The 20,895-nt window shown below is 42.2% G+C and overlaps 1 protein-coding gene across 1 annotated transcript in view; it reads right to left on the bottom strand.

Moving 5' to 3' along the window:
- The window catches only part of ptprn2 (protein tyrosine phosphatase receptor type N2), a 130,294-nt gene that overhangs the window by 90,722 nt on the left and 18,677 nt on the right, over positions 1 to 20,895 (bottom strand). The window contains exons 3-9 of the mRNA XM_073488589.1: positions 15,892 to 16,005; positions 7,649 to 7,905; positions 4,610 to 5,063; positions 4,225 to 4,509; positions 3,927 to 3,967; positions 2,994 to 3,418; positions 190 to 276 (exon numbers count right to left, since the gene is read on the bottom strand). Of these exons, the coding sequence (XP_073344690.1) occupies positions 190 to 276; positions 2,994 to 3,418; positions 3,927 to 3,967; positions 4,225 to 4,509; positions 4,610 to 5,063; positions 7,649 to 7,905; positions 15,892 to 16,005 (1,663 nt within the window). The remainder of the gene's footprint in view (positions 1 to 189; positions 277 to 2,993; positions 3,419 to 3,926; positions 3,968 to 4,224; positions 4,510 to 4,609; positions 5,064 to 7,648; positions 7,906 to 15,891; positions 16,006 to 20,895) is intronic.

The raw sequence follows: 20,895 nt of genomic DNA, 5'->3' as shown, positions 1-20,895 counted from the left end.
AGTCTCTGGGTGTGTGGCACTGCATTTTCACACAAACAGTCCTTGCAAGTGCGTGGACGACCTTCCCTGAGCTCAAAATCGCAAAACAAAACCGTTTCAAATGATTTAAAAGGGACCAATTATCCTTCATGCGATGTAAACTGCATGTAAATCATTATTTGTGACATTGTGGTTTGTGACTATACATACGAGAGATGGGTGAGGTCTGCGGCGTGGAGGTTCAGCCTCTGCGTCAGGCGCTCCATCAGGTCCGAGCCCTGGTCAGTGGTGAGGGAGCTGGGGGAGAGACACACAGACAGCTGGGCGTCACTTTCAGACGTCCATACCCATATGAGATACACGTAGCCATTCAGCCGTTAAAATGCTATTTTTTTTTTTTTTTTTTTTTTAGGGAGATACTGCCACAATTCATACCCACAAATGGGTCATTGCACACAAGCAAAAGCTACGGTTGTCTGAATGGATGTACTGCGCACATGTACACACCCGCAGACAGACACACAAGGCACGCACAAACACAAACAAACACACAAAGAGCCGTGCCAAGGGAAAAGGGATCAGCTGCCTCTTCAGGCTTGGTAAATCACCCGCTTTTTTCCAGCAATGAGACAAACAATAAGGTGCAAATGGAACCTGCATGAGGTGTAATGGCTGTATCATATGGACGTGCCATTCTCTCCTTCTCCTTCCCTCATCTTTCTTTTCTCTTCGCCCACATTCGCTTTCTCTTTCGAGGCGCGTGTGCGTGTGTGTGTGCATGCGCTAAAAGTAAAACATGATAACACAAAGTACACAAACACGCGAGACGCGCACGCTCCCTCGCGGTGAGATGAGAATAATAAGGTGCAAATGGAATGGAGGTGAAGTGTAATGGTGGTCTGATAAAGCCATGCCTCATCTCAGCTCAGTCCGTGGCTGCTCTCTCACTCGGAGAGTAAATCGCCAAGGAAATAGACCAAACAAAGGCAATCTGCAGGCCAACGTGCTGGATGGAGGAAATGAGAAGGGCGCACACACACACACACGCACAAACACACACACACAGAAAGCTACTTTATTGCTGACAGCTTAACCTGGAATCACTGAGAGCGCCAAGTGACTGCAAGGTGACACGCACCAAAAAGTCATGGATCACAATGAGACATCGTTCGAATTTTGTTCGCAGAGAAATGTGAAATGAACTGGGAACCAATTCCATGCAGCGCTGGCTACTCATTTTCTGTTATATATAAAAATATACAATCATTAGACATATTCAAGTGAAAAAAACGATGCTGAGATATTGTTTTGTTTGGCCTGCGTTTGACACCACAATACAGCAGCTTTTTTTCCTAACAGAACACAGAGCGGCGTACTGTGCATGAGCGGCTGATTCACTCCACCTTTGAAAGAGTGGGTGGCTCTTTTTTTTTCTCCACTTTTTGAGGGGTTTTGAAAGTTAAAGATTCGCCGAAGCAATTCCAGACACGTTTGCATCCCTCTGCGGTAATTCTAGCAACTGGAGAGCTCCAGGAGTGACTTGGTTGTTGATGCTAGCACTTTTCCCCTTGGGTTTCTCTCTCTGTCTCCTTCTCTTCTATCCATACCTTTCCACTCCACCCGCACCTCCCCTCCCCTTCCACATCCTCCCACCTTATTCCCCAAACCCCCCACTACCACCACCACAATGTCAGGAGCTGTCAGATAAGCAGGTTTGCGTAGCCTCACTGCAGGGTGCGAAGGAGCTGGGGATAACAACCGTGCAATCATGAGGTCCGCAGCAAATGCAGGCGCCTCTATAGGCCAACTATAGGTGTCTGCTGAGGACGGACGAGGAGGAAGAGGAGGAGGTGAAGATGTTTCATCTAGAAGGTGACCTCTTTCCTTCCCCAGCCGCGTAATCAACTATACTGTGTGTTTACATCTTAATCTGCGTTTCTATACGCGTGGCAATAAGGTGACGAAGATTGCGCCCATCGGACCTTTATGAGCCTACGTGTGTTGAACAGGTGAAGGACAACCCACTGACACCGGACTTGATAACGCCATAAAGGGATTTGAGAGAGGGCCACAGGCACAGTCGATAGGAACTTATCTTTGCTGAGCCTGAGCTGACTGAGAGGTGAGAGCGAAGGAGAGAGAGAGAGGGAGAACTTGGCTCCCCTTCCTGACAAAGTATCATCATTAAAGCTGTAATACGGCACAGTAATACCCACACACGGAGGGATTTATCATCCCCGCTATTGTAATCAGGTGCAGCACACACTGAGGATTTCAAACTACAGTATTCTTTCCCATAAAGACGTGAATGCGTGGGTGGTTTTGACAGAAATTGCATCTCTTAAAGGGAGTTTTAAGTAACCGAACAAAGCAGACATATGCTCGGTATTAAGGTATGCAAAATGAGTCTGCATTGAAACGGGTCCAACGGTGCTGCTGACAACTGGTGAGTGGAGCAATAAACTATAATACGAAGCTGTGAGCTACACCATCAAGTCAGTTGATAATAACCACTTAAGAAACGAAGAGAGGAGCTTTTGCAAGATTGTTGGCGAGGCTTTATGAATGGAAGTTTTCGAGGACGAAGCGAAGGTGAGAGAGGTTGTGGACGTACAGTAGATCCATTGTTGGTGTCGGCACTGCTGTCAACAGGAAAGTGTAAAGCTACAGTTACTGCCTTTATTTTATCTTCAATTCAATGTAATGCTATTTTCTTTTTAGTATTTTCTTTTTTCTTTCCATTTTCTAGGTCATGTTTTCACTGTGTCTGTTTGTTTTGTTTGTTTGTTGGTTTGTCAGCAGGATTACACAAAAACTACAGAACGGATTTCCACGTAACTTGGATGGGGGATGGGTCTCCGCTCAGAATAGACACCATTAACGTTCATAAATTGCTGAAATTGGGGGTTACCCTTTAAAGATTGAGACATCTACCTTACCTACTGTAATTTCAGAGGGGGTTTTACAATCTGATCATTCTAATATAAAAATGTAATTTTGTGTATCATACTCACTCTGAGCCGGTGATGATGTAGCCAAAGTGTCTGTCCTTCCCTCTGCTGGAAAACTCCTTCACACCCACATGGACCAGCTGAGTTTTGACTTTCATGTCCTTCTTCTGCGGCTCCTCCAGCTGCTTCTTCCCCTCCGGATCCTGATGCCTCTGCATCCACCTCTGGATCTCTGAGTCCACCTGAGCGTCAGGCCCCTCTGGTCCACCGGTTAAACGCATGGTGGAGCCCTCCTTCGCAGGCACCACCACGGTCTTCTCCTCCCAGTGCTGGGGTGCAGGAACTTGGATCTGCTTCGTCCGGCTTTGGACGCTTTCCAGGCCGGGCATTTTCTGAAGGCCAGCTGGTGGCCCGACGTTGGCCTGTGGAGCATCACCGAAGGGCTCCAGGTTGAGGTAGTCCAGCAGCTTGGAGAAGAAGGCTGCATGCTGTGTTGAATCAAATATTTCTCTTTAGAATAGTGAAGGCATTTGTACTTCTTTTTACCTGCATATAACTTTTCATTGGTTCTGAGAAAAACTTAATTAACACCTTGAATAGAGACTTAGACTCCATCAGATGTCAGTCATCCAAAAAGCTATGATTTGTGTTGCATTCACTGACATTTTTAAGTCTGAGTGCTGCTCCAAGCTCTAATGACAACCTTTCTCATTCCAAATTATTAAAGGTTGCACTCGGGAGCTTTACTTTCTTACTAAATGTTAAACAGAAGATTCACAGCATCATTCAAAACTATTCTAATCGTACTTTTCGTATTGCTTTTAAATTTCCTGCAGTTTGCTCCCAAGTTCTAATAAGCGAACGGTAAATGTCTGCAAAACTTTCAGATCATCTCCATTTGAAGTAGCATTCGATAGTGAATAAAGTGTGTGTTTGGACATGTCTCGCTCCCTGAGAAACCAATTTGTTGGTTGAGCAGAGTAATTTTAAATTCACCTTGTCAACGGGCTCTTTGTCTGCACCGTCTATTTGTTGGCCTGGAAACAAACACAATGTATGTGAGCAGATTGTGTGAAAACTCAAAGTTTTCTTTAGTATTTAGCAAAGTAGAAACAGTTATGACTCAAAATACAAGACTCAAAAATACATTTGGCAGCAGAGGATCATACAAACAAAGCATGCGAAAAGCATTTATAAATTTAGAAAAGCCTCATACTGTTTTATCTGTGACAGAAAAGTAACTACTCCATAAAACAATGCCAGCTTGTATTCTCTCAACAGAGGAAACACACACCTTGCTGTTTCATTCTCAGCGTGTCTTTCTGGTTTAGGTCCTGTCCTTGTTCTGATTTTAGGTTCAGCTGCATGGCTGCCGGTGGCTCCCTGTTACCCTCCTTGTCCAACCTGGAGACAGCGGCTTCTGGTCGTGGCTCGGCCCCAGCCACAGGCCGCTCCTCATGCATCTCCTTCAGCGCTCCTGTCATGAGCTCAGTCAGATGGTCCAGGTCTTTGCCCATAAAAGCCTCCATGTTGATGCTGTGCCTTCCCAGCTGGTTCACCATATTCTGGATGAATTGATCTGGACAGGAAAGAGAGAAGAATAAGAACCAACAATCATACTAAGAGTAGATTTTAAGAGTGTGAAATATCTAGAAAACGCCATTAAACTCTGATTTTACCATCCATGAAGCTAACAGGCTCTTTTGCGGGCAGTCGGTTTGAGCCAGCCTTGAGCAGAAGTCTGTCTAGATTAGGCTTTTGCATTTTGGAGCCAAAATCCATCTGCGACTGCGGCTCTGCATGGTCACTCGGAGCTGGCCTGGCGTAGCTGAGGTAGTGCAGTTTTCCTTTGGGCCATGCAGCCTTGCCACTTGGGGTGCCCTGCTGAGTGCTCGGTATCTCTGCAAGAAGCCGTTCCAGCTGACTCGAAAGCAATTTGCTTCTTCCTGGGTCCTGGTTAGAGTAGGTTGGACTGAGCTTTGGGTGCCTGCCCTCTCCACTCTTGGTGAAGACTTTGGTGACGGGAGGTTTGCCATCTCCATTATGAACGCTGTAGATCGTGGTCTCCTTCCAGCCCTGCTGTGGTTTTGACCGGCTGGGCTCCAAACGATCATCAGACTTTATGTTTCCATTCTACAACACAAAATGCGCATCTATCAGATTTAGAGCAACATAATTTTCAGCTATGCTAGCTAGCAGCATGTTTCTCATGAGATACCCCACAACTTTTTGTTGGATTGCTGTGAAACTACAGACATTCGTGGTCCCCAGAGGATGAATCTGACCAACTTCTTTGTCGTTTTTGACCAAATACTAACAAACACTAATGACATCTCATCAGTCTGAGCTGTACTTTGTGTTTGGTACTAATTAGCAAATGTTAGCATGCTAACACATTGCACTAAGATGGTGAACATGCTAAACAACAGCATGCTAAAATATTCACAGTGACATTGCTAACATGCTAACACACTAAACTAAGATGGTGAGCATAGCAAAAACTATACTCGCTAAACATCAGCATGATAGCATCATCACCGTGAACATGTTTGCAAGCTAACACGCTAAACTAAGGCGGTGAACATCGTAAACATTGCACCTACTTAACATCAGCGTGTTAGCATTGTTATTGTTAACATGGTAGCAAGCTAATGCCCAAAACTAAGATGGCGAACATTGGTAAACATTATACCTGCTCAACAACATGTCAGCACCTTCATTGTGGACATGTTAGCATGCTAACATGCTAAACTTAGATGATGCACACAATAAATATTATACCCGCTAAAGATCAGCATGTTAACAATGTCACTGTGACGATGTTAGCATGCTAACACGATAAATTAAGATGGTAAACGTTTCACCAGATAAACATCAGCATGTTAGCATCGCACTTGCGAACATGTCAGCCTTCTAAAACACCACACTAAGATGGTGAACATTGTAAACATTATATACGCTAAACATAAGCATGTTAGTATTATCATTAAACATTAAACTGCTGTGCCCAAGTACAGCCTCACAGAGCTGCTAGCATGGCTGCAGACTCTTAGTTTTGATCATTTTTGTAACACTAAAGTGACAACATTCATATGATTAATCTCTAACATTGCTTCAGCTCTGCAATACATATTTTTTTTTCTCATGAGAACACTGGGTGGGCTGAGCTGGGTCAGCATTGTTGTGACAGGCTTTCGTATAAAATGAGAAGCAACCTGGCTCGACTAGACAGGACAGGATATGAATAGGGATTCTAGATCAAAGACAACTGCCCTTGGAAATTACATTATGGAAATCAAAGATGAGATAGTGTCACTCAAAGAGTAATTTCATGCATCTCAGCAACACACAACAAACTTTAAAAGCACATCTCTTCTGTCAGAGAAGTAGCAGAAACCCCATATCGAAAAAGAAAAAACATTATGAGTCATCTGATTTCAGAGTTAGCCAAAAAAAGTTTGTATGCGACACATGATGAATTATATATTTACATTACAATGCACTGGTAAACAGGCATCTAGACGCCTTTTAACCATTTGGCATTGTAATTAGTATAATATTGGCACCAAAACGTGTGATTTTGTCCTTTCTTCTCTTTGTGAGGGAGAGAAATCATTCTTCTCGTCTGAATCATAAGTGCCCACGCTTCAATTCAGCATACAGTATATCCCATCCACTGAGCGGCATTATTATCCATGTCGCTGCTGCACTAATACTAGCTATCTCCCTTGGTGCCATTTTCTGTCCTTCAAATGCATATAGGGAAAATGTCAGTCTTTCCAAGCCCGGCATACTGAGAGGCCATAATGGCATTAGCACAGCAAGACGGGGGTGCTCTGCCATTCATGCTAACCATGTTTGCTTTTTTCCATCACACTACACAACAAAGGGCCTCATCTCATCAATAAGGAAGGTCCTGAACTCTTCAACTTTGCATTATGGCTGCACTGACACAGCAGCAGGAAGCAGCTCGGCTATGACGGATGCAGAGCACATTTCACACAAAGCTGGGGTTCCACCCTAAATATGAGGATTGAATAATGTAAAGAGGTGATAGAAGATCTTTGTGTAAAAAGGGTCCCGGCTCAGTGGGAGAGGGGGCAGAAGACAGAAAGCGAGAAACAAAAGCCGTGCGGGGACAAGAGGGCGACCCCCGCAAAAGGACATACTGACTCTTTTTCAAAAGGAAGAGGAAGAGGCCCCTCTATAATTTAGCCAAGGAAAACATGTTTTGTTTACTTTGTGGACCAATATTCATACCCTTAACCCTGAACCTAAATGCTGTAGCATGACATTCAAATAAAGTTTCTTAAAAAGACTTCAGCAATTTCATTTCCTTTTCAAACTTTCTTACAGCCGAGGCCGCCAGAGAAAGATTTTAATAAAATTGAAGCTGCGGAAACTGAGATACATTGATTTTTAATGCTCTTTAGTATAGATTAAGGTCAGAAAATACCAGATCCTACATATCCTATAATGCACCTGGATAGGATGTTTCTCATTAGACCCTCCCTACCACCTAAAAACACTCTTATTTCGAGAGCTGCAACGATTTATCGATGGGTTTTCAACTATTAAATTAATCACCAACTATTTTGATAATCGATTCATCAGTTTGAGTAAAAAAATAAATAAAGTCAAAATTCTCTGAATATTTTCTTTACTCCTCCCCTGTGAAGTCAGCTGCTACTACAAGTCTACACCGGTGAGACTCTTACCTGAACGCCGGCTCCATCTCGTTGGATTCCCGGTTGTCCATTGACCTCAGACTGCGGCAGGAAGCCCAGGCCGGTCAGGTACTGCTGAAGGTTTCTGTTCAGCTCTGCCTGCGAAGGCCTCAGCTTCCTGTCTCTGGAGCTTCTGTAGGCGGTCAGGGGGCTCGGAGGTGTGGCCTGATGGCGGAGAGGGGTTCTCCTTAGTTTGGAGAGCTCTCTAGAGATGACCTGCTGAGTGATGTCGTCCTGCCATGTCAAACCTGGAAACAAAGAGGTCACGGTGAGGTCTGTCAAACACCTCTCAAATCAACGTAACCTTGAAAAAAAAGAAGATATCTCAAGGTCAAACACTACTTTTGTACTTTTGTAGATTCAACATGCAGATAGTATTACACAAAATAATATAACTTAATGACGAGGAGATAGAGATCGAATCAGGCCTGGAAATAACCTCATAGTAAAACGGAAAGTTCGGCTGAAACTACCAATTCAAGTTCCTAGTACAAGTTCTGTTTCTGATTTATTTCAAATTTGTTTCAAGGGACAAAATGAATGTTGAAGGCAAAATGGCTGACCATTTTCATACTCTCTAGACTTGTCTTTTCTGTTTCCTTGCTGCTTGACATTGATAAATAGATTAGAGGAAAAAATTTGGAGTAGACCTTGATCGCAAATGCAACGGACTAACAAAGAGTGATGGAAAAACACAGGAACTGATTAACTAATGGATCACAGGTGAGCAAGAAAAAGGGCGGGAAATAGACAAATACAGGAAGTGGAAAACATAAGATGAGGATATGATCTACAAAATAAAACAGGAAACCTCAAATCCAAATATGACACTTTCCAATTTAGCTTACCTTAGCTAGCCTTACAAACACCACGATTGTAAACCATTAGCAGTTTGCTGTCACTTTTATATGCATTACATGAAATAACCATAGGACCACCATAGGAACCATGGTCTTAATTTTGATCCGGGGATATTACTGTACACTCCAAAGCCCCTACTTGGCGGGTGGTACTTTCCAAAAGTAAAAGGGACTTTGGGGATGGTGCTTCTTACTTTGCCTTTTATTTTACCCACCACTTTTCAAAAACCAGTTTCCTTTTGTTCATTAACTCAGTATAATTTTGACGATCAGTTTAACTTGTCCTTGCCTTACAAACACCACAATTGTACACCATTAGTGGCACGCATTAGCTGTTGGCGTTAGCATGCGGCTTGTTGTATAGTCGTGCACTTTTCCATACATTGGTGTACTAATTTCCCTCATTTTTGAGTGTCTTTAGACTGCTATGCAAACGCAGACAACACCACTCTGAAGGAAATTTCTCCTTCCTTGAAAAGTACTTCCTGGGACAAAAAGTTCAACTCATGTTCTCGGCTTTTGGGGAAATTGTTTACAGCCCTCTCAGCTTAACGGGGTAAACGAAACAGCAAAGATGAAACAGAATGGCAGAGTGGAGAATGTTTGAAATGACGACACGCTAAAAGAAAGTCATGACTACACATTTGCACACATGTATACACACACATACACACAAACACACACAGCCAGTCAACAAGCCCGGGGAGAATGTCACACTGCAGCCTGACGCCTTGCCAACATCTCTGCTAATTGCCAACACATAGTTGGGATGCAGAACTCCTGGGCAGGGGCAAAGCGCAGTGGTGCCAGGACCAGATGGAGCTACCCAAGCAAAAAAGATACCCAAAACATGGCCCCATTCCCAATGAGCCAAGAGGCGCAGCATTCCATCGGCAAAGAGCATAGAAATACCGAAGATATTACACTTTTTTTTTTTTTTTAAGGAGCCAAGATGTTCACTGATCACACTTCATTCCAGTGCAGAAGCATTTTTTAATGAGAAATTAGTAATTAAGTTGTGGCAAGGGCTTAGATTCCTCGCTGCCACATACCTAACCTTTTACCGGACTCATCTAACGAAACAATGCTGCTCTTAATGACGTGGACATGTTTCAAAAGCAGTAAACTAACAGCCAGGGTTTAAAAATACACACAAGAATGAAAGTATCAACACCGCAGAATGTCTTCATTAGCCTGGTTTCTCACCCATAGACATTGGGTATATTCATGGGATATTCATAAGCACCAGATGAGGATCTGAGCAATGCAGAGCAGCTACAGATGCCTCCAGTCATTCTTGGCAGCACTGAATGGAGCACAAAGCAGCGTATGTTGTCACTGTTCTGGAACGCAGCTCAGCCATCCATCCGTACAACAATGACGGTTAACTACCCGTGGCTTAACCGATGTGGTGTATACTTGTTATATATCAGCGTGGTGATGATCATTTATGCTATCAGCGGTCGCGATGGGGAAATCAGGTCTGACTTCAGCCCTAAAGGATCCATATGGTGGCTGCGGTTAACTGCAGCTGGTTAAATGGGTTCAGAGTGTGATGGCGCCACAACAAGATGAGGCTGGCTTCATTGACTGTGACACCTCTATCCCCCCTCTGTCTCCTGGGGGATGCACTCATTTCCATACATACCATGTTTTGTGTGTCTGTGATGGGCACACTTGAGGGAGAAGGTATGCCGGCGCAAATTACAGACTCAAAGTGAGCCATTTTGTCAAAGAAAAAGTCAGGAGTGGTGGGGCCTTTACGGTTGGATTCCTCTCAATCAACCTCTCAGCTGATTATCCTGGCACTGAGGAGCTAAATGTCATGCAAATTCATCTGAAGGTCCAGAGAAAGAGCAGGTTCCATCACCAAGGCTGCCGCTTTTTGCCTGTTAAGGATAGCGCGCCGTCTCAGGCAAATGCCTCAGTTAATTAACGCCTTGCCATTAGCGCAACAGCTTTCAAACAAGCAAGATATTTCTGTTGGCCTCCTGTCTGTTTTCTATGTGACAGAGAGGGAGAGAGCGAGGCGGGGGGGGTCAGCTCCTAAATATTCAAAGCCTATTAGATGGGATCCAGTCTACACGTCTTGTAGTTTCATCTGCCGTTTTTGAAATGCAGATTTTCCCCTTTTCCTTTACTTCTGTCCACCAACTGATTTTAAAGGCATTAATGGACGGGAGCGTGAATAATTTAGCAGCAAGTTCTGCCTAATTAGTCAAAATGAAATGTGTCAATCCAAATTTAACATAAAAGTAAAACCAACAGTGAAACCGGATGGCACAACAGTTTTCTTTAATCATTGAGTAGCTTTATATCAGGAAAAATCGTCTTATATCAACTTTTTTCAGCTCTTCATTGAAGTTATATGATGTTTTTACAGTTGTGAAATATTCAAACTCAGGACTACATGTTTTTGTGAAATTGGAATATTCAAGATATAATTTTTTGGCAATTCCCCAAAATTCAGCTGGATTCATTTTGCTTCTTGGGCAGTTTGTACAGACGAGAATTCTGACTTTCTCAGTAATCTGACATTTTTTATTCTGACTTTATTCTCAGAATTATTACTTTTTTCTCAGTATTTAGAGTTTTTTCTCAGTATTCAGACTTCAGTCTCAGATTTATGACTATTTTCTGAGAATTCTGACTTTTAAAAACAAAGTTCTGTGTATCTGAACAAAGTTCGACTGCACAGACTGAGTTTGTCATGAGGGTCAAAGGGGTTATTGTACTCTGTGTTGAGTTCTCATGAACGCCTACTAAAGATCAAGATAATATGCTACATGTCCACCTCTACTGAAATAATTTCATATTGCCATGACTGCAAAAACAATTGGCGAACATCTCCGAGGACACAAACAATTATTTGCCTGTGGAGGAAATCATTTTTGCTCCGAGCAAAAGTCTGCAGCAGGTTTCTTTGAAACGATCCTGCCCCCCTTCACAGACATCAACTCACAGTGAATGGTTCAATAAAAGCACTCTTGTTTTCACATGGCATGTTAGTGTGCGAGTGCATGTGTCTGACTTTTTTTTCTGTAGTACTAGCATGGTTGTCAAGGAACAGACAGAGCCGAATATGAGGAAGAACAACAATAGTTTTTTTGTTGACTGTCTGTCAAAGAAAACACATTTGTGCAGGAAGTAGGACCACAAGTAACATGTGGTTTCAGTAGCACTGGAGTGACAGTTTATGGTCACTGATTCTCACTGACTGACGCTTCCTGTCAATGGAGCTAATGCAAATGTCACAATGCATCATCTTACTTGACTTGTCTGGACTATGAGAGTATCCAGCGCTCTGCACAGGATCAGGAGGTCAATTGACTGCACGTTAGTGTAGTCTAACGTGGTGTATCAAGAACATCCTGACATGATTCCTTCTGATGTTGAGGGTATGGAGCTTGACAGTAAAAATACTGCCCGGGGATGGAAAAATATGACAAAAATGAGTTTAAAACTTAACCTTTATCTGTCTTGCAGTCGAATTGACTCTTCTAACCCCCTTAGTTTCCCCGCTGTATGTAGTTAACAAGAACAGTAACTCATTAAGATTGTTAATATGTCCTGCAAGGTTGCAGGTCAACATTACAGTATGACACTGCTTTGTGAGTCCCAAGAAAAGGGCGGACCATCATCAGTGATGTAAAGGTTACAGCGTTTGTGGACTTCGTGTGCTCAGAGATCCATTACACCCTCCATTAATACCATTAATTAATACCACTCATAATTCTTAGTTATTTATAAAATGGCAAAGAAAGAAAGATTCTCATTCACTAGCTAGCATAGGCTAACACTAAAACCTCACGAGTTGGTTTTGCTGGTTTAGTTTTAAACCAATAATCCTGTAAATGTTTCTTCAATATTAAGAATGATAATGTGCTAAAAGTCTGAGGGGAAAGCTACCTGCCCAAGACGAAAAGTTAGCATCCTCACAAGCTAAAAAGTAGCACCAATCTCCGTGTATTTCATGGTAAGCTAGAGCTAGTTAGCCCTAGTACTGCATTATAAATAAAGATAGTTAATTCTGATATAATTTGGTCTAACATAAACCTCAGATGGTTTGGGTGCTCACTATGAAAACACATACAGGCAACACCCTGATTGGATATATGCTCATTGGTCTTATTTTCAAACCCTTTTTTATGTAGCAACGAGCAGGTGACGTAACTCGCGACCCCCAAAAATATTGTAGTTAGCTTATTAAAGCCCCTTGATGCTATGGCTGTGTTCTAGGGCCAGGACATGCTATCAGTATCTAATTAATATGAATAACATTGCAATGTGATTAGTTCTATAAATGGTAGATTTGTATTTCCGTTTCCTGTGACAATTGCTGGACTCTTTACAGGCTACTACCCATGTAGTGAGCTTACAAACCATGATGTTTCCCTAACCCTAACCAAGTAGATTTGTTGCCAAAACCTAACCGAGACCGTCTCACAATGAACGAGCTCCATTTCAGCTGCCATGTTGTCTGTACCTGTGGGAATGCTAATGCTAGTGTTTGCAGCTCACAATAAAGCACATAAATACAACGTTTAATCCATTTGTTACCATTTTAAAGCTGTGCTCCAAAGCCAGAATCACCTGTTTTGCCTAGTTATGGTTTGCTTAGCTATGATTGGACAAGTGCTGCTCAGGGGCGGGGGTTTAGCAAACATTCAACTGAAAAAGGTCCATCATTTTAATACACTTTACATACTATAGCTACTGAATTAGCTCTTGTGTTTGTCCTCACACAATCCCACTTTGCACACAACTTTACACACACACATTTAGCAGAGCCATAATGACTCCCAAGCAATATGACAGCAGCCCCGGCTATGAAAAGTGTAGACACACAGTGGCTGCACACACTGAATACTAAAGTTGCTTAGCTTTAGGGTGCTGCTGTGTAATATAAAAGTCATTTGCAGTTGGATGACAGTGCCTTACTTTCAAAAAGGTATTGTGGTGAAAAATGTAATGCCAGACAATGTGCTCTGCCAATGGGGAGACATCCAGACAACCCGAGCCCTTTTGTACGAGGGTCAGTTCCTATTGATCTGAATGACATTGGTGTTGTGCAGCGAGCAGAGATTGTGTGATTTCTACCTGCGTCTCCGATGCAAGATAAAGAGGATTGTAAATCGATTCCATTGATGTTCCTCCCCCCTGTCATCTCTTCAATTTAAGTTACAGTACAATGGGCTCAAACAAAAAATAAATAAATAAATAAGGGTCCCACACGTCTTAAAGATGACACTTCAATAGCTGTTGAGCTGATAAGAATAACGTGCCACCGAGCATTAACAGTGCATTGTGGACTCATCCGGAGATAATGCTCTGTGTCTGCGGATGTGATTCTACACGACAGGAGCGGGGAAAAATGATTCAAAGTGATGATGTCATGTCTGCAGCGTCCGTAAACGGGTGTCTAAAAACACAAGGTCAGGGAACGAGACTCATGATGAAAAGCATCTTAAGAATTAAACACCTCTTAAAATGAAGCAGGAAAAAATGACACACCAGATCTCTTCTCATCCTCCTCACTCTCATTTGTTTATTTCTAAGCAGTAATTAGAATAAATGTGTGGTCTCGCCTGACTTAATATTCATCACTGCATTTTTTTCAACTCTTTTTTGATTTCCTCTGGCCCGACTGCTTACTCTTAATGATTTTCAACACTGGTTCACGCCTGTTAAAAGATATTAAGCTCAGAGTGGCCTGCAAAGCCAATTATCTTTGGAGGGATGATGTTTGCGGTCACGGTCCGTGTTAAAGGTGTCTACTGCCCCCTGGTGGGTTATGACTGCAGTTACAGGCTGCTGAATGTGTGGAGAAAAAAAATATTTGGACAGAAACCCCCACAATTTTCTCACAATTGCCATGGTAACACACAAATTATTCATAATTTCCTGAGATTTTCCTGTAAAGAATTATTTGATTAGTACTAATTATAAAGTAAATAGAGACACAGGTCTAAGAGTCTTGTTGAATTCCTTGAAGACATTTCATTTATTTTACATAATAATAATAATAATTATAATTATATGAAATTGTAGACATGTTTCACATTTCCACATGTTCAATGAAGCAATTAATTGAAATTAACTGATTAGAAATGAACAACCTGAACACTGTCTACGCATTATTTCACCTGTAGTATATACCAAAGTTCACGTCTCTTTACAGGAGACTTGTTAAGAAATTACTACTCTGCAATTACAGACCCATAAAATAAAGCTTATATTCAGATTTACAGACATTGCAGAACTCAAACTGGATGTGTGTGTGTGTGTGATCTGTGTCTGATATTGTTTTTGTTGTTGAGTTCTATGTATTTTTAAAGGTGCACTATGTAGTTTTGGAGAAGACAGAGAAAGATCTTTATTGACCGGTTTTGTTTATGCCTAAATAAACAATCTGAGACAATCAAAGAATCTTAAATAAGTAGTCGTAAATAATTATGTCTTCCTGCACAAATAAATGGTGGTAACCTCATCTCCCTGTCATTCCTTAATCTGTTTTAACTTGTTTTTTGTGGTGTGCTGTGGTTGCAGGCTTAGACAATTAAAAAATAAAGCAGATAACCAGTAGAGGACTGCACGTCAGTGACTTAGACAGCTTTTTCCAGTCATTCACGTGGGCATATTCATGATTATCTCAAATCACAATTATTCCGATTATGAAATTCACCATGATCAACTTATTATAGGTGTTTTTATTATCGCAATCTGTGATAAAGTCTTCTGTTGGCTCATCTCTAGTTGAAACGGACGAGCCAGAGCCATTAGTTAAGCAGTTACAGCAATGGCTCTACAACAGCAGACTGCCTGGAGGCTCCAGTAATTTCTAGTTGTTCTTCACACTAACAACCATCAGCAAGAGGAAGAAGCTCCGTCTTCCAAAGCCAGCCAAACTCCAGCATGGCTCCAGGTTGCGAAACAACTGATCCATCCTGCTGTAACTTTATTTATAATGAGCTACTTCTGTTATGAAGACATCTTATTGTAAATACAATATATGGCCCTGAAGACCTGTTATAACAAACACATTAGCCGCTGCCATTGATTGAGTAGGAGAGACTGTCTGATGAGATTACGCCGCACACCTCGCAGTAACTCGTCCACAAAATTAGCTGTAAATGTCCCACCAGCCTTGGCTGCTGCTATGATGGCCAAACAATAGCCCGAAATGAGTCAAATGACCTGTTCTAGCTCACTGGTGCTGCTCTGTGCTAGCCAAAGAGACAGCTTGGCTTATTTGGCTTGCTCCACACAATGGCAGTTGACAAGCATTTTGCTGTAAGCCCTGTACATGACTGATAAAGGCAGCCGAACAGGAAATAAAAGACACTCGGACAAAGACAGACAGGCAGCGTGTACCTCTGTGCGCCAGCTTTTGTAGGAGGATCCTGAGGCGTTGCAGAGCAGTGGAAGAAATATCGTACGTGTACAGGTCTGCACCGGCTAACTCCTGGCACCTTCCAAACACGCCATCTATGGGAAGAGAAAAGAGGGAAACAGGTTCATGAGGGACATGTTTAATAGCTAAAAATGAGAAAGATGTAAGCAATGTTTCTGGACATTGATTGTTGTCTCTGCCAGTTGAAATGTTGTAACACTTTGTGGCACCTGCAGTGTCTCCGCACCTCTGACAGCCTGTTTTTGGGGAGCTAATAGCTGACATTTTTCCTCTGACAGTGCCACGATAAGCAGCCGTTCATGACAGGAAGGACTTTATCAGGGACCCTGGTAATCTCCCGATCAGCAGGCCTCCCGCCTCACTCAATGCAGGTTGCTAGGCAACCCACACCACAGAGTCCCCATCAGCCCCATAATTCAATGGCTGGTCTAGACCTCAGAAGGATGCTGAGGCTCAGGAGGTCAGAAAGCAGTGTGCAGATGTAACGCCTGGAATATAAATGACCTGCGTCGTCACCTCCTCTCAGCTGGAGAGATAAATCCCTGCATCTTGTTGGCTAAATGAAAAGTCCAGCTCACAGATAAGAATCCTGCATATTCGATCCGAGATGTCTCATCTGTGTGTGTGTGTGTGTGTGTGTGTGTGTGTGTGTGTGTGTGTGTGTGTGTGTGTGTGTGTGTGTGTGTGTGTGTGTGTAATCATGCATACTACCGTGTGAGAGTATGTGCGAGGATGCCACTGTGATTAGATGGGAGCTAATGATGTGAATCAACACGTTGTCACGCACCACAGCATCCCATTAATTAGCCCCAAGATGTTGGACAATGACAGCAAACATCAATGGCGCGGTTGATGCTCAATGACACGTCGGGCACCGTCGAATACACAAACACCGATGTCCATTAAATGCTGCAATTTTCCGTCATGTCCTCCAGTGGCATTTTTTACACTGGGGATATAAATATGGATGAGTATGCACGGATTTATGGTCAATAATGTCATACAATTGTCTATGTGATGCAACATTTTGAAACTTCATCTTTGCATCCAAAGTGAAAAAGATTGAAACCGAATTTTCTCATTCTACTAACAAAGGGGTGTAAAATTCAGTGACTTGTTACAAAGACAACGTGATGAAATTGAATCCTTATTCTAAACGAGAAGCGGGTGTTTTCTAGACTTCCACCTTTTTCCCTGCGGCCCGTTAAATGACAGCTCTCTACAGGAAAAAGCCGGTGGGAGGTGGTGAATTAGCGTAGACAACACAGTGCGATGCTCAGGAGTTATTTCTGGATCTCAAACAGCGCAGAGGAAAACTTCCCACCTACAGATGCACAGATCATCACAGACGTGTCTGAATCACAGGACGTCAACCGTCTCCATACTCTCTGCCAACAACCTCTCTCTTCCGATGAAAATATAGAAAGCGACTTGGTTAATGTGGCAAGGTTTTCTCAAGGACTTCTGGCACCATTTGTTTTTTCCCACTAACAACTCATATTATGTAAGAAATGAGGAGAGGCTGGTGACATAACAAGCGATGGGAACCTGTTAAATGTTTGATGCTCTGCATCCCTCATCGGTTTCCATGGCAACGGCCACTGTTAAACATGTCACTTCCATCGCCGTTGTCAGGGACGTTCCCGACATCACACAGACACACAGGCTCGTAGACACGCAGGGATTCAGAGCATTAAAAATAGTCGGAGGTATTTTACAACAAAGAAAGCCTTGTTTGGCAAACATAACAGATGATTGATTTATCGAGGTGTTCGGAGACACACGCATGATGACTCACAAAGCACTGTTCTGTCACTTTATAGGATGTATTCACAATGCTGAGATAATCAAAACAAGCAACAGTGGTTCATTGTAGTTGACAGTTTTAAAGAATCACAGACCTCTTTCCCCTCGTATTTCTGTCAGCTAAAACAACATTTTAATTTCAGGCTTGGAGGAGCACAGCATGTGTGCATGGAGGATTGGCCAAATCTGAAAATAACGCAGAAAATTCCCCCTAAAATATAGAATGAAAGAACAGACATCAGCTTGAGAGATCTATGCAGGTCCAACATATTCAAGGTTGTTCTGGGACTAAAGCAAAGTCTATCAAGCAGAGCAGAACACAGTGATTTTCTAACGATCATCTGTCAGGTTTCAGGAAATATTAAGCTGACAACTGATCAATTTGTGCCTCCTTGCAAGACAAGGCTAATGCTGTCACTGTGACGAGCAAATGGCAACTGCGATGCAAATGAACCTTGGTCATTGCAATCAATAATGCATAAAACAGGCCACATAACCAATCGATCAATCCCTGGACGTACAATCCTACAACTCAGTGTCAGTCTCACTAAAGAGGAGCTATGTCTGGATGAGCTGCATGTCGACAGGAATAAAGAAGATTTTCAGCCAAAAAGGTAAAGAGCTCTAAATCCAGACACCGTCTCTCCTCCCACAGTGACAGACAGTGCGACACCCGGCTGCTGCTAATGCTATTTAAACTGTGAAAGCTAATGCTCTGGGATAACAGGGGCAAACACTAAAGCTGACAGTCAGCAAAGCATTTCTAAAAGACTGTACGTCGGCGGCAGAGGAAGACGGACCCAGGAGACAAATTAAGACGTATTGGAACAGGTGTATTAGCTGTGCCGCTCATGTCATGAAAATGAATAGGCCCAAATCAATGCACCGAGACCGGCCAGATGTAGCGTGCTAATAAAGAAAAGAGCAGAAACAAAAGCTGAAGTGATCAGGGTATGATGAATGAAGTGTTTATTCAGGTCTTTTTTTATGTGAAAATTGTGGCTTTGAAATGATAATTACATTATGCATGCACTGCAATCTACATGTAAATACAGAAATTAATAAAGATAAACCAGACACTCAGAGCTACATCAAAACATAGTGCCTCTTCAGTTTGGAATATAAATTAGGTTTATTATTACATTTATTTTTATCATATCTCTCTGTCTCCCATTATATTCCCACCAAAGGGCTACTTAACTGCTTCTTCACTGAACACTTCGTCTTTTATTATTCTTGGATTATGCACCGACTGCCGTGGTGCTCTTTCTCCACCCATGCAGATACTTTGGGATTATAGATTTTGTAGTGGTTGCTCAAAGTGTTTACACCGCAGTTGAACTTGTTGCAAGCTTCGATCAATAGAAGCATCACCTAAATCGTTTAAATCTAAAATACAGCGCAGAAGTTTCAGACAATATTGGCCTGAGTGGAGGCAAGATAACCATCGATCGATGAAACACTGTTGGTTAAGTGTTTAATAGGAGCCAACCGGTGCCCTCGGGGAAACATGCAGCACTTATCCGCTGTACTTTAGCTTAGCTTATCATAGCAAAAGCCACAGACTGGAGAGTTGCATCAAATTAAAATGCATTTCCGGTCTCAGGGTAATCACATATATCCTTTTAGAGGAACCTCTAGGAAAGTATTCCCCTGAAGATGGAAATAAAGAGTCGAATTGGCTGGTTTCAAAATGAGACATGACAGCAGAAGATCAAATGATATATGGAGGAAGGTAATTGACCTACTTAACAACATACTGAGGGAACCTTTAGCAAAAATGGACTCTATTCAGCTGTAGCTCTAGTGTGGAAAATGTATCTAAATTAATTGCAAATATAAAACAGAAAGTACTTAGTTGCATAAGGACTCACATCCTACAAGTCTTATTTCGTTTAACGTTAACACACAGACCATTAGCAGCAGTTAGAGTCCTGAGTTTGGGTAGACAGGCCTCCATTAGCTTACCACTTTAACACACGGCAATTCTTATTCTTCATTAAATAGTGTACTATTAAGGGTAAACAAGCTCTGCCCTGCAATACATGCACATTTAAATAATATTATTGCCATTTGTTTAACCTTAGCTGCATCCTTAGCTATGAGCACTGCTTTAGCCTCAGTCCTTTAGCATTATAGCATTTACATTGTTCTTGTTTTGAAAAAAACAACAACTGAACATTAAAAAAAAAAAAAAGTCATTTAGAGAAAGGGGTTTCAACCTACACACAGAGTGTATTAGTTTACACTAGCTAGCCACAACTGATCAAATCTGCTAGCAGCAGCCATTTTAGCTAACAAAATCCTTGGTTGAGTGCTAGAAATGTGAAGCCACTTTTGTGTGAAATTAAAGACATTGTTTAAAAACTATTAAGAATTTGGGTGGTAAATGTGCCATAATTATTCATATGCGTTGTCAGAGCGTTAAGAATTATAGGTGAACAGTAGCTACGTTCGCTTAAAGATTAGCTAGCAACGTCTGCTAGCAATTGTCATCTCAGCTAACAAAAGACACAGGCAGACAAGTACTGAACACAACAAAGTACATCCAAAAAGCAAAGTACAAACCAGGAAGGACGTGAGCAAACAGGAACAGACGCAGGGAAGCTGAGCAGACGAACTGACAGGGACAGCAGGGAGCACACAGACTACATACATAAGGGCTGATTAACTAATTGGACGCAGATGAGCACAGGAAAAGGGCGGGAAATCACACAAAGGGAGGAAATGAAAAGCAAAACATGACAAATGAGGGCAGAACTTCAAAATAAAACAGGAAATAAAAAAAACGCAAACTCAAACTATGACAGTGTGTGCAATTTGAGACACATTGTTTATTATTGTTTATTCATTTAGATCACTTTGTTGTCTTTGCCGTTAATTCATGTATCTTTTTCCTTTAATCATGACATCTACTCGAAGTCATTCAATTCAAACTTCCAAAGGGGGTGACTACTTTTTATATGCACCCTAAATGACAGTCAATTACATATAAAACGGTGCTGATTGACACCACGGAGAGCCGCTCCCTCTTGCAACCCTCCCCCTCCCCTCATCGACTTGCATGGCAACAGCACGTCGGGTGAGGAAGAGTATGGTTGGCCCAGCCCAGAATAAACCAGGTTACTCCTTCAGGGACCTGGGGAAGAGTCGAAGTG

Source organism: Pagrus major, chromosome 19, assembly GCF_040436345.1.
Source record: "Pagrus major chromosome 19, Pma_NU_1.0".
NCBI classification, from domain to species: Eukaryota; Metazoa; Chordata; class Actinopteri; order Spariformes; family Sparidae; genus Pagrus; species Pagrus major.
Note: the sequence above shows the minus strand (reverse complement) of the source record. Positions and strands in the feature narration are given on the sequence as shown.